A 14,905-nucleotide genomic window follows, 5' to 3' on the forward strand; every position below is an offset into this window, starting at 1 on the left:
AAAAGATTGTGTGTCAATTGTACCCTGTTAAAAAAAATGAAAACCTTCTTTGGATAAATATAATAAGATACTGCAATATCACAGCGACAAACCGATGAGTGGTGCCGGATCTATTGAAGACCTGGATCAGTAACTTAGTTAAAACGGAAAATATAGACGGCAAACTGATCCTGACGGCTAAAGCGGTCAAAAATAAACAAAGTGGATAAAAATAAAAAAAACTAGAATATAAGGGCAAAGTTTTTTTTATATATTCTAGTTTTTTTTATTTTTATCCACTTTGTTTAATTTTGACCACTTTAGCCGTCAGGATCAGTTTGCCGCCTATATTTTTCTTTGGATAATGCGTTTCGTTTTTGTATTTATAAAACATGTGTCCGTGACGTTCATTCTCAGAGCCCTTATAATAAGGACACCACGATAATACTGACACTTGTGCGTGTCCCTTAATTCGTGTCTTTATTAACGGGGTACCACTATAATGCATGAAGTTTATGGATCTGAAATTCTATTGAAAAAAGCTCACTACTTTATATCGCTTCTGGTTCTTAGAGGCCGTTTTGCGCGTAAAACACCTGAAAAGAACGACAGCTGAGTGTAATTATTCACTTCATTTCCCGCTTTGCGAAGGATAAAAGAATTGTTTTTCGATCAGTATAAGATCAAAAAAGAGCAGGGAATTGAAATGAGAACCGCGAGGTTCTTCAAAAAATGTGTTTTTTTTTCTCAAACATGACATAGACTTGCGCTCTGAACGGCTGTACAAGAGAGACTGATTTCAGAACCCCCTTCAGAAAGGCTGAGGACGCCCCTGCCGATCATAACGAGCGAAAGCTCAGTCAGTGATTTTCTTTAAAAAATACCGTCTGTAATATGGCCACCCAGTTAATACAGTCAGATTTTTGTGACCCTTTGGTGACCAGATTAACGGGCTTCCAATATAGCACTTTGGTTACCTGTGGCATTAAATGCGAAGTGTCATTTAGAGCAATCTTAAAAGTCAATTTCACCCAAATTTATGTTGCATTTTTTGCAAACTAGAGTAAAATAGAGCAATACCTTGATAAAACAAACCCTAGGCAGTAAAATGATTTTTCACTTGTTTAAATTACTTCGTCAGTTCTCCACTCACCGCCAATGTTTTTTTTTTTACAATTTTCTTTTACACACTACCAGTTGACTACGATGGATCATAAATTATAGCTAGTCTCGCGTGCCAAATGTCCTATTTTCTACCTGTATAGGCTACATAACTTGCTGTCTGCGGTTGTCGAATGCTAAACCACAAGCTTTAATACTGACCCACTCTTTTAAAATATCTACACAAACGCTTTTAGTATCATGTCAACAACGGATCTTTCATTCCATGTCAATATTTTTTTCGTCAAAGCTGAGTGCCAAAGATGTCTTTTGAGTAGAGCCGGAAATTATTGGCCACAGTTGCTGTGAATAGGAGGCACAATTATGATTATGATGTGATTATGATATGATTAATTATAATTATGATTATTAATGCTGTCACGAAGACGGCAAAACGTTGTTCGCTATGGATTTCGCTATTTTTTATTTAAGATAGTTTTTAAACTGTTAATTATTTCGAAGCGCCGCGTGGCAACCCAGATAACGGTACACGCGTTAGAGACTGTACAAACTGAATAACGGAAACAAATTAGGGAGACTATACTTTAAGTGTCGCTAACATGGAAAAACGTGAATCGTAAAGATACAGCGTTTTAATTTCGTTCAAGTTTGGAAAACTGAAACATGATGAAGTATTAGATTGTTAGTATTTTTTGTAAACTTTCAATGTATCAATGTATCAATATATCAACCTAGTAAATGGCCCAGCTCACAACGAGTCTCTCGTAGCTCAGTTGGTTAGAGCGCCCAACCGGTATCTGAGAGGCCATGGGTTCGATTCCCGTCGGGGACTCAGATTTTTTCTTTGTCCCATGGCCCACGCTCGAGTCATGGTGAATAATTTCTTCACTATTTATCACCAAGCTTAAAATTTACCATCTTTATTATTACATCTTTTTTTATTTTATTTATTTTTTTTTATTAATCTCGATCTACACCTAATTGCAATAAGGTTGTCATAGAAAAAAGGAAAAAGGAAAAAGCCAAATAGGAATTAATTTAGCGCATGCATGAATTTTATTTGTACAAATGGCCTCAAAATGCCTCAAAATACGAATAAATCAATTGTTCTTGTTACAGAATAAAAAATTGGACTCAAAGTGTGCAGATAAAAACTCGTGAGTTTTCTGTAAAGGCTATCAGTTATGAAACTACACTAATTAATTCCTATTTACCTTTTTTCTTTTTTCTTTTTTCTATTACAACGTTATCGCAATTAGGTGTACACAAAAAACACACTGAAGAAATATTTCATATTTTAGGGGGGAGTTCGATGGGCGAAATGGTTCTGCCAGGTCCTTTTGGGACGCCGCAATTCGCAGAATGCGCGCGCGAGACGATTTTAAGTTAATTGTCTCATGCGCGCATTCCACTTTTTCCACGCGCGCATTAGCGTTTTTTGGCAGCCATATTGGCATCCCCAAGTAATATATATAATTTTGCGTAAGGAAAGAACTCATTTTCTAGATAAAGAAGAGAAGAGAGATTCCATTTATTCGAAACCGTCACAACACCTATGTCCGTCACAACTTCATGTGAAAACGTTCTTTCCCCTCTCCCTCCCCTCCCCTCTCCCTCCTGTATTACTCTCTGTGAGCCTGAATCTCTCTCTCAAAATACGCCTGCGTTACTCGACCGCGGTCAAACGACAGAAATATGCAAAAAATAAGAAAAGTACTGCAAAGATAAGGTTTTAATTTTCACTGTTCAAAGTTCGATACATAACCGGTATCCTAAGGGTTTACTAAGTTTTTTGGAGCTTTACTAAAAAAGTTCTACGAGTTTTAAAAAAGCAATATGCGGACTTGTCGGCGCCATTTGTCACTTTGGTTTGGATGCGGAACATTTAAAAAGTAAAAACACTCGTTTACCTGAGGAAATGGGATTATGCTTACACTCAGCAACTATTTTTATCTATCCTTGCTCGTACTAACACTTCAATTTGAACAATTACCGTACCCAAATTCGCAAGTAGCCAATCAGAAGCGCGATCTACTGTCCTGATATCCTACGATATCAAGTCACTGACCTGATATGCCCCCATATCACGGTAACTTTGAAGTAAAGTAGTGTTACTGTGTAATGAATTGAAAAGACGTTTTACCAATAGAACAGAACTTCGTAATTTAAATTAAGCGGTGTTAAGTGGTCTTAGAAAGAGAAAAACTTTCCCGCCAAAACTAAACTTGAGCGCGCTCGCCAATTGCGCGATGTTTGCCGACGAGTACTGAGCCATTCAGAGTGAAAAAATTGGAGTCGGAATTTCCAAGTTTTTCGCTAAATTTTAATTTTGAAAATGTAGAGAATGAAACTCTAAACAAACGAGTGGAAAAAGGCAGAAGATGAACTTGGTAAAAGTGTCGAAGACCAAGTCATCACAATTTACAGTACGTGTATCCTTGCAAGCATGGCTTCAACAGAGCGATAAATATAACCGGATTTTTTTCTGAATTTGGGTACGGTAAATACCTAATCGTACCTTTTTGGTACGCTTCGGCTGCATATCAGGCTCGCTTGGTCTCGCCATAGGTATTTTGGCTCGACTGCGTCTCGCCAAAATACGAAACATGGCTCGACCAAACTCGCCTGATATGCAGCCGAAGCGTACCAAAAAGGTACGATTAGGTATAAAAATCGCCGAAATGGTAAAATAAGCTGCCTGAGACGTTTGACCGCGGTGAACTGCGTTACAGGCTGTTTCGTGCAATATATACAATGTATATATGGATCATTTTTAATTTTTTCACATTAAAGGCTTCTGATTATTTAAATTTTTGCTTGCCCATTGTGTGTTTGGTCGTGCTTGGGTGTACTAGGAGCTCACAGTCTGCTTGTTTTTGCAGTGCTACTTTGATAGTTTTGACGCAGATAATAGTCTATTCATTTGCCTACTTCTAAGAAAGAGAACGGATGTGGCTAGTAATTAAAAAAAACATTTAACTCTTTTATGTGTAAACAATGGAAGCACTGTCTAGGCCGTTTCACCAAAAACCTGAGAGAAATGCAAAAAAGTTACTCATCCGGCAAAATCTATAACAATAACGTATTAAACACTAAGCAGTTTTTGAAATATGGAAACTGACGTTTGGACGCGTTTCTTTGTTTTGAAGACGATATAACCTAATTATACGTATAAACAGAGTTGAGTGCTTTTAACATGTTTAACTTCTAATGCACGTAATGGGTTAACTTTGGTGTTCGGAGAAGCACTGTTTCTTTCCTTCCAGCATTCCAGGCAATTCCTTCCCATTTGATTTTCATACGTGCTGTTTCTTACAAGGTAATTCTAAGATGTTTCAAAACAGCAGCTGAAAACTCAAATGATATATTGCTACTCCCAACCATCCCCCTCACGGTTTGCAAGGTCGTATGGGTGAAGCCTTTCCAGGAAACGTACGTGTTATCCAGCATGTAGTTTCTGTCTGCCACAGCTGACAAAACGATTGCACGCACGCCGTGTTCACGTGCTAACGTGCTATTGGAAAACGGAGATTGTTTCTGTGGCACTGCTGGAACCAGGGAGAGTACACAAACTGGTTTTTGTTTTAATGTACTCGGCAAAAGCGCCTGCCCTCTACTGAACGGCGGTCGTCGAATTTTAAATTTCTGTGGTACAACTAAATAACGCCGCACAAGAATTGTGCAAAGCGCGAGTTTCAAGTTGTTGTTTGCTTCATAACTGGCAATGCTTCTCAGAATAATCTAAGCCTTACGCGACGAAATTAAATTATAGCCCCTAGGGCCGTAGGCAGGGGGGTGCGATGGGTGCGTCCGCACCCACTCACGGGCCACAAAGTTCCGCCTAATCAGGGAGTGAAGGTTAAAATGAATCTCAAAATGCAGGAAATGTGGACTTAAACAACTTCATTTTTCAAAATTTCCCAGGTGAGAATACCCCCGGACCCCCGAGACGCTCACGCCTCTGGTGCTCGCACCCACCCATGCAAGATCCTGCCTACGGCCCTGAGCCCTTTCTACTTTCTTACACTACACATCAATTAAGTTTTTCTTACTAGTAGTAGCATCACAATCAAAAAGCCTGAAGCAAACTGCAAGTTAAAATTTACAATTACAAGCTCGATACCTGCTGCTTGATGTAGAGAGTTTTAAAAGAACCTGGCTTTTCAATCTGAAAGTTATCTTATTTTTAGAATCTGTTTCCGATCCGAAGTTCAGTTCGAGATTCCTTTTCCCGTTTTCAATTTTCAAATTCCAAATGTTAATGACTGTATCAAATCTCAGTAAACAACCCCTCACAAGAAAATCATATGACTCAACTATGACTAGACAGCATTGTTATGATTATTAAAGCTGGACTCGCAGATAGCCCGCCCTCACTCGTGTGAGCGCATCGTTGGCTTTTTCCAACGTTTTCGAGCGAAAAATGAAATCCATTTATTTCCTGTTGTGCCTGACTTTCGCGAAGGCCCATCCTGCATACGAACAAATTCCGGTAAGTTTTACAAAGACATTTATAAACGTTTTCCTTGGAAAGCTGACTTGCAGTTGGGCGGAGATTTTATGTTAGTTCTTATACGTCGAATCGTACTCGTAAATAACATAATCGCAAATCATGGCCGATGCAAATTTCGTCGCCTTTGGTACAGACTGGCAAATGATTTTTTGCAGTATCTGGAGCCCGTTCGTAAGTAATTCAGCCACATTTTATGTTCTTTTTTATTTAGGTTCTCGGAAGCATCAACTCGAAATTGAACGAATTCATTCCGCGATCTTGTCTGGACTACTTACAGCATGGCAAAAACGAGAACGATTTCTACTGGCTTTATGACGATCAAGACAAGCCTTATGTGGCTTTTTGTGACCTCTCGTACGAGCCTGGATCAGCTTGGACTTTAGTCGCGTCTTGGGCGACAGCAAAATTCCGAGAATTACCTCATTTCAAGACCAAGCCATTTCCGGTGAACTCGCCACTCAACGAGAATACCCCGAACTGGAACGCCTTTCGCCAGACTCGGGATCGCATGTACAGCGTGCGCAAACGGTCCACGCATTGGCGCGCAACTTGCGACATAAACCATCAGCAAACAATCGATTACCAGGATTACCTCAGGGGTAAATTCAGCAGCTTCGATATCATGTCGTGGCTTGGTGGCCGCACTTGTTGGCCGGTAGAATATGTGAATATTCTTGGAAATACTGGCGTAAGTGGCATCACCGTAGGGTTTTGGCAGAAAGATGGTATGTATTTTCTTCACACCGACAGCTCAAATACTACTTGCGAATTTATCGCTGAGGCAACGCCTTTAGTTGATTACTTTGGTTACTATAAAGACGGATTAAGCTACAACTTTCGTTGTTCCCGATATGATACTTCTACAACACAATGGTGGTTTGGCGGATACTTACAAGAAGACTGATTATGCGAAATAACTGTTTTACTTGCTAAGTTTAGAAGCTGCATGGCTTAGAAAAAGGTGATTCAATTAATATATAGATACATAACTGTGCTACTGTATTATTATGAAAAATTGATTTAAAAAAGTGCTAAATAAGAGTTATATTGTGAAGAGTTTTTTGGTGGGTCTCAGTAGAATGTAAGTTTTATTATATTATATAAGTCATAAATCATTAAAACCGAAATCACAAATATTCCTTTAAAAGTCATGGACTTACAAGAGTTAGAATATTGAGCGCAGTCTTTAAACGATTTTTCCTGGTTAACGTTATATTCAGGAAAACGAACATTTCTTCTGCTTTTTCATTGCAATCAGAGTTTGGTTCTATGACGGGGGCAAAAACTAGCCCAACAACCAAATGAACTTTAAACTGTGTAAATTTTAGTTTACAGCACTTAGGCCACCAACAGTCAACTGTGCTTAGATTCAAATTGTAGCCCCAACCGTCCGCAAGTACTTGTAACGTTCTGAATCTTTTAATGCCTGATGTGAAGTCAAGGCTTGTTTAAATAATTAGAAAAGTGTCTGTAAAATATGCTTATTTTCTCAAAAAAATAAGGTGCTTCAGTTGTTGCTGGTAGAATATTGATGCACATAGCAGCGGCATGTGACTATGTCTAAATGGCTGCAATTTAAACAATAACAAACCTTTTAAAAACAAGACTTAACTGTTTATTTTACTTTAAGCTAAAGCAGGTTCTTATGCAAAGCGGGTCCAGATGGAATATCTTAGCCTAACCGCTGGTTCTTGATCACTAGGTTCTTATATGCGGGTTTTTATTTGTTGTAAATTTGAAGCTGTATCGGTCAGTTTTAAATATATACTTCGTTGTTCTTGTAAATCTTAAGCCAAATTTTTATTTCAGTTTTTCCAATTAGTTTTAACAAAATACAGTGAATAAAGTTATTCATTCCTTCATTCGTTGAGGGTTTCTTTAAAAACAATAGCAACAACTAGACTACTGGTACATGTAGATCCATGTAGTCTGTCTTTTCTCTTAGGTCTCGTAGGGTCGGAGCGCGCGGTTATATCATGCAGGAACGCGAGCAAAGTGGTTCAACTAGCGGGTGGATGAGAAGGGGCTTATTTTTCCTCGATCGCGCAATCCGATCGCGCGCGCACTCTTGTCTCTCCCCAATCTTTCCTCACGCGTCTTAAACCCTCCCTATCCTAGCCTCCCACTCCCTTACTCAATTTCGAGAGAAAAACAGACTGCAAGCAGTCTAAGCAACAACAAGAAGGCAGGACATCTTGGCATCTTACTTGCCTCAACTAGTAATTCCCAGGCGTTCTCTCTTGTGTCAGTGACCACGCAAAGCCTGGGACGGGAGCGGCACTCTTCGGTGACGTCACCGCTCACGATAGGGCCCATGCTCCCTTGAGCCGAAAAAGCACGGGGACTAGGCTGATATCTTACGTATCAGTGCTAAAATTATAGTAAAAGGAAGGAGATACCGGATTTCCACCGCGGTCAAACGACAGAAATATGCAAAAAATAAGAAAAGTACTGCAAAGATAAGGTTTTAATTTTCACAGTTCAAAGTTCGATACATAACCGGTATCCTAAGGGTTTACTAAGTTTTTTGGAGCTTTACTAAAAAAGTTCTACGTGTTAAAATAGCGATATGCGGACTTGTGGGCGCCATTTGTCAAAGCACCTTTGGTTCGGATGCGAAACATTTAAAAAGTGAAAACACTGGTTTACCTGAGGAAATGGGATTATGCTTTCACTCGGCAACTATTTTGATCTATCCTTGCTCGTAATCACTTCAATTTGAACAAAAACGGCGAAATGGAAAGAAAACCTGCCTGAGACGTTTGACCGCGGTGAATACCGGATTAGTTTAATAAGTTTATTTGTCTTTAAAATAATGAGAGGATAACCTACCCCTCCTGGTTCAGAACCGGATATTGTGTTGTTCGACATGAGAATAGAAACCAGACGCACCGTTACCAGAAACCCATAAGGGTTGAAACGTGTAACGCACGCGCACAGCGTTTGAATATTCATTTTGCTAAGTACCATATTTGGAAACACGAAGAATTTGTACGCGAATGCTTTATACACGTAATGACACACGCAACATAATTTTGGGTTTTGCGGTAAGTTGCTTGGATTTCGACCTAAACGCCGTACATTTCTTGCAGAAACTAAAAATACATTAAGTGTATCGAGGCGAAGTTCTCCAGACTACTCCAAGAAGATTAAACAGGAAGATTTAACCCAAACTAACTTTATTTAACCAAGCTTGTTCAAAAACATGATTACGCCATCGAGCGCGAGCTAGCGCGCGCTGTGAATTTAATCCAAATATAGTAATTTTGATTGGTTAAATGTTTCTCGTGATTTTCCAAATATGGTACTTAGTGTGGACGAATGTGCAAACGCTTTGTACAATGCGAATCATAGAGAGTTACACGTTTCAACCCTTATGGGTTTCTGCCGTTACTCAATGATAAAAAACAATAGAAACGACTTCCCCTTTCCTATGGCTGAACTCCAGCCACAAGACTTCTGGATGGGGAGGCCGGGAAAGCGGTCGAACGATGTATTTCAATCTTTTTCTGGTCAGGGTAAAAATTCAGTGACAAGAAGTAAATTAATTGGAATGATTACAAAAAAGGTTCAAAAGGTTCAAAAGGTTTCAAAAGGTTCGCATGTCGCTGTCGAAATTTCGAATTCGTAAATGGTCGAGTCTGGAGTGCATAACCTAAAATGACGGTTCTCGTAATTCTGTCGCCTAAATATTCCCTATTCTTGGATTTGTCAATTAGATTTGTTGGCACAGACGAAGGAGACACCTTCCTAGGGGGGTCTGGGGGCATGCTCCCTCAGAAAATTTTGAAAAACTGAAGTGACTGAGACGTGTTTTCCTTTATTCTGAGCCGGTACAAAGAGAACATGGAGTGAATTATTTTCAGAATGATGGATAAACTTAAGCAGTGTAAAAATGAACTGTTAGAGCGTCGTTTCAGGCTTTTTTGCCTACAAGCCATTTTTAAAAGCGCCGATGTCGCTGTCGCTTTTGCTCTTTTCTTTGTCGCTGTCGTTATTTCACGCCACGGGAGCATCTTGTCGTTCGTCGTCATTTCAGCTCCTTCATGTCACCGTTTCAGAGACGTGTCGCCTGTCGGAATTTACCCTAACAGGCATAGGCGTACGGGCAATTTTTTGCCAGGGGGGGCGGTGAGACATTTGCCCAAAAATTTTTCACAAGTTGCCCAAATTTTTACGAAACAGTCGAGAAGAAACGATGGTCATACGGCGATGCACTAGCATAGGCTTACAAATGAAGTGAAGAATTATTACATAACAATCTATCATATGAGCTCATAAAACACGTTAAAAGTAATAGTTTTCTCAACCATTTCGACGGCCGAAGATATTAACAATACGATCCATGTCATTGTTGACTACAGAGTTGGAATATGCCCATTTAAAAATGCTAATACAAGTGCGATGACAAGTAATAATTTAGGCCAAGTAAAAAAAAATGTTTCTCGTCTGGATTTCTATAAAAGAGAGCGGGCGGGTGCATTTTTTGTTATTTTTTAATTATTTATACTTTTGTTGCATTTCATACCTGTGTTGTTCGAATATCGATCGATAAATCCTGCAAGGTAATTGTCAGACCTATCCAGTACGGAACTAGCGTAACTAGGATTTAAAGTTTTGGCCTTAGTTTGCATTAAAACGCAGACAAAAGTCATGTCTTACTCCGTACAAAGTAAAAGAAAACATTGTTGGTTTTTGTTCGTTCTAACTTTTCCAAAAACAAATAATTAAAAAAGAGAGGCGGCCCCAAAAAATGAAGCGGGCGGGACGAGAAACATTTGTTTTAATGTGTTTTTTGCCTTATCATTTTTCAATCTGTGCAACGCACTGAATGATCGCACTGCAGAACACGTTGTACGTAGCAGGTATCACTGCATGGATATGAACCACGTAAGAAAACTCTGAAACCTTATCAAATAGATCATTCTCTTGCATTGTCTCCAGCATTTCTGAAACAGTCATGTAGCCTAATCCGCGCACACGACGAAAACTCGCGCACATTTTCTGCTCGGCTTCCAGAATCTCGCCCTCGATTTTGTAAAATTTAGCAACGCGGAGAAGCTTTCTTTATCAGGTGTTTAACTGTGACAGATATTTGCAGTACAGTGCCCAACAGTAAAAAAAAGAAAAAAGTACAAATATGTCTATCAACAAATGACCCCCTTCACTATTAACCAGAAATTTATCAGGTGCTAAGCAACCACTGTCTTGTGTGAATTTACATCGCTTTAACCCGCCGACTGCAGGTTAAAATAGAAAATATCTATCTCTTCGAAGAAAAAAAACTAGCTTCTTTAAAAACTGGCTTTGCCCAAATTTCTCTTGCTGCCCAAAAAATCTGAGTTGCCCAAAATTTGGGGGGGGCTGCAGCCCCCCCTGCCCCCCCGGCCCGTACGCCTATGCTAACAGGGCCTGAATAAATTTCTTGCTCAGGGGATTTGCGGTAATTTCAAATCTGTTTCCGATCCATCGTTCAGTTACATATCTTTCCTGTCTCCTTCATTTTCAGGTAAGGGGTTATGTTATCTCTATAACCATTCCCTCACAAGTAAATCATATGACAACTAAATTTAGTCTCTAGAGCCGGATGTGTGTCAAAAAAGGGTCAGTGGACTCACTGATCGTATGTGAATCTATCACAAGCGCATTGTTAGATCAGTTTGAAACTTTTTCTCGCAAGAAAATGAAATCCATTTATTTGCTGTTGCTTGTAACTTTCGCAGAGTCTTATCCCGATCATGAAGGAATCCTGGTGAGTTTACATAGGCAATGTTAAGACGTCTTTGTCTTTGAAAGTTGACTTGCAATTTAATAGCGCGTAGGTTATTGCTAGTTGATATCCCGGGGGGGGTACTCCATATAATGGCCTATACGGGGAGGCTCCGCCCGAAAAGGGTACCTTTTTCAGGCTTCAGGTATATAAAAGGGTAGGGATTTCACAAGTTTAGGTATATGAAAGGGTATCTAAATCCGTCATTTACGTTTTCAAAAGGGCCTTGAATTAAAATATTTCGAACAGACGCAATTTATGGCTGTATTATTTTAATTTATTAAGCGCAACATGAAAATTACAAGAAAACGTCCTCTTCTAAGTCTATGCCATGTCTTTTAGGTATATGAAAGGGGTACCTATTTTCAGTAAAAGGTGTACGAAAGGGGTACAATTTCTGTGAAAATGGTATATAAAAGGGTAAGGGGTAAGAGCTTGGGGCGGAGCCTCCCCGTATAAAACTTTTTTTGAGTGCCCCCCCCCCCCCCCCCCCGGGGTTGATATCATCTGCAACAGTAAGAATCACAAGTTGCCAGGTCTGTACATGTGCAGAACGTTTCGTCTTTCTAACTACATGGCTCCAAGGCTTTGGGTCTAAAAAATGGCCGGCTCCAGGGCTCCAGAACCGTGCTTTGAGGCAAAGGTTTTCAGCGCCTCCATGATCAGCAGAAAAATCTCTGGGGGGAGGGGGGTACACCCATATATGAGCAATATATATAGGTATGTGCCGCTGTGAAGGGTATGGTTTTTTAAGCAGCTTAGTCTGGGATAGGGCATAGAAATCAGAGAATTTTGGGCTAGAATAGGATGTCATTTTCCGGAAACTGAACGGTGGTATGGTGGTATGATGAATTAGTTCAGAATAGGAACAGAAACTCGGAAGAGAAAGAGAGTTTCCTAAACGTAAATAAAATCATCACAGCAATGTTTTTGAGAGATGGTTTGCTATTAAGTCTGGGATAGGTAGGGAGTTTGGTGTCTAGTCTGGTATAGGGTTGCAAAATCAACTAAACATGGTCTGGTATAGGGTTAGGGTTTCAGAGTCCCAGCAGGACTCCTCCACCCAAAAATATACAGAATACCTCCCCGGGAGCAAAATAAGTTTAGGGCTCTGAGCAAAAGAATGGGGAGCCAGCCACACGCAATTTCGCCTTCTTCATTTTATTTTTTTGTATAAATTTTAGTCTCTCAATAGCACCAACTCGAAAGAAGAAAGATTCATTCCCAGATCCTGTTTGGACTACTTGCAACATGGCGAACATAAGGATGGCTTTTATTATCTCCATGACGACTACGATCAGCCCTACATGGTTTACTGCGACCTGTCAAATGAGCCCGGGTCAGCCTGGACTCTAGTCCTATCTTGGTTTTCAGTGTACGCCCGGTTTTTGCCTTATTTTAGTAGCAAGGCATTTTCTGAAGACGCGCCAATCAACGCAGAGACTCCGAACTGGTACATTTACCGGCAGAATCTGGCTCGCATGAACACCATCCGCAAACACTCGACACATTGGCGCGCAACATGCGACTACCAGAGGACGCAAACGATCGAGTATCAAGATTACCTCAGGGGCAAATTCAACGACTTTGACATCATGAAATTTCAGGGGAGTGGTTCTTGTCGGCCAGTAGAGTATATCAATATTCTTGGAAAAACTGCTAAACATGGCGCCACCGTGGCATTCTGGCAGGAGCCTGGTAACTATAGTCTTCACATCTTCAGTTCTAATACTGACTGTGACTTTGCCCCTTGGTTTGAACCATATTGCGACTTCTTCGGTTTCTATGGCGACGGGCTTAACACTATATTCCGTTGTTCTCTGTATGATAATTCTACAACGCAGTGGTGGTTTGGTGGATACTTAAACGAAAAGTGATCGTTGCAGAATACGTAAATTTCACTAGTTTGCATGCTTTTGGAGATTATTTGTACGGAATTAAATTGTAGAGAAGACCTTGTTTTGAAGCAAATTCATTTGATACCTATGAGATATTGACCAAGCGTGAGATCAAGGTGGTCTGATATTTTAATCTTTTTTCTTTAATATATTACTAGTAAACTCATGGACTCACAACAGTTATAATTTTTTCAATGGATATGAATAGAAGCAGATAGAATCGCTATAAGCTTATGAAAAAGGACGTTACATTTGATTACAGAACAAGACATTTTAAGAGAAAGGAAAATGCTTTTTAGTTTAAAAACAGCATAATCTGTCATTGTCTGTTACAATATCTACGTTGAATTTGAATATTTTTGTTAATACCTACAAGTTTGCGACAAACGGTGTTACTTTGAAAAGCATACCTAAATAAATTAATTAAATTGATTGATTACAAAAGAACAGGCAACAGATTCAGGGAAACATGCAGAACTGAAAAGTTAAAACGAGAGGGACAATTTTTTTCTGCAGGTTTTTCATGAAGAAAACCTTACTGAAAAGTTAAACAACTGAAATCAAAATTCACGTAATCCTAGTGCTTTGAACACCCGGCCCTTTCAAGGCTCTTTGCAATATCACGGTTTCCTCGCAGAGTTATCAAAGGAGCCTGATGCAACTATTGGCAACTGATGCCAATGGTGTCTACTCTGGAACGGGAAGGAAATTTCGAGACTATAAGCAGAACTAGAGCATGATTGGCGAGAGCGCGGTACTCCACGCAACACGCGCGCGCACGTTTCTTGCGCCGCGCCGCTCGCATCCTCGTACCCAGGGTCTTCGTTCCCTTTGACCCGTTTCTTCAAGCCTGCGCAGAAGGGACGAAGACTCGAGATACGAGAATGCGCCGCTCGTGGATCACGCAATTTCCGCTTTCGCTCGCAATTTTGCTCGCAGCCTGGGCGAAGAATTGTGACTTAATATAAATTGACCATTTTTTATTGTCAGAGTTCTGTGGCTGTGAAACAAATATCTCAATATTGTTTAGTTTCTTACCACTAGAATTGACAGCGCAATACATACATAAATAACTCTTGAACAGAAGTGGTTTAAAAGTCTTAAAAATTAGACAACGGGGGTGTTTCTTGGCAAAAATTATTTTGCCAAAGCCTCCAGTCACGAAACGGCTGATTTTATGTCTTTTTTTGTTCCCACGATATCCATTTTTCGATTTTTCCGGGAAACAAAATATTTTTAATTGGTTTTACAAAGCAAGCAGCTGAGACAATTAACTGACTAGACTGTCCACAGCCCTCTATTTTTTCGGGTTTTTTCCATCGATGAGCGCGCGGTGAGGACGGCGAAAAAATAGCTGACAGGAGATCATATTAGTCAAGGATAGAACCGATAAATTCGCGTACGCTTTCCGATAACTGTCGTTGTAAGGGCCGAGATAAATTATATAGGGCACACATAACACACTTTCCGTGATCTCGCGAGATAACTCCCACTCATCTTGACTTACGCGGGTGTAAATCCCACTCGTCATTTTCCAGTTCGATTACAATTAAAAAGTCAACAGTATTTGCAACATCACGAGGAGCTTCGACTCACCACGGATAGCGCTTTCGTAATCTGTCA

General features: G+C 40.0%; 2 protein-coding genes across 2 annotated transcripts; both read left to right on the plus strand.

The window, feature by feature from the left end:
• The first annotated feature begins 5,451 nt into the window (after positions 1–5,451).
• LOC144630536 (uncharacterized) lies at positions 5,452–7,369 on the plus strand. The gene is made up of 2 exons (XM_078488896.1): positions 5,452–5,593; positions 5,826–7,369. Exons 1-2 carry the CDS (start codon positions 5,525–5,527, stop codon positions 6,516–6,518), a joined length of 762 nt encoding a protein of 253 aa, XP_078345022.1. The 5' UTR covers positions 5,452–5,524; the 3' UTR covers positions 6,519–7,369.
• A 3,835-nt stretch (positions 7,370–11,204) lies between these two features.
• On the plus strand, positions 11,205–13,716 carry LOC144630504 (uncharacterized). Its single transcript, XM_078488854.1, has 2 exons — positions 11,205–11,366; positions 12,569–13,716. The coding sequence occupies exons 1-2, from the start codon at positions 11,298–11,300 to the stop codon at positions 13,259–13,261; spliced, it is 762 nt and encodes a 253-aa protein (XP_078344980.1). The 5' UTR covers positions 11,205–11,297; the 3' UTR covers positions 13,262–13,716.
• Positions 13,717–14,905: the final 1,189 nt, after the last annotated feature.

The sequence above is a fragment of the Oculina patagonica genome, chromosome 11 (genome assembly GCF_052425735.1).
Source record: "Oculina patagonica isolate OP01 chromosome 11, crgOcupat, whole genome shotgun sequence".
NCBI lineage: Eukaryota > Metazoa > Cnidaria > Anthozoa > Scleractinia > Oculinidae > Oculina > Oculina patagonica.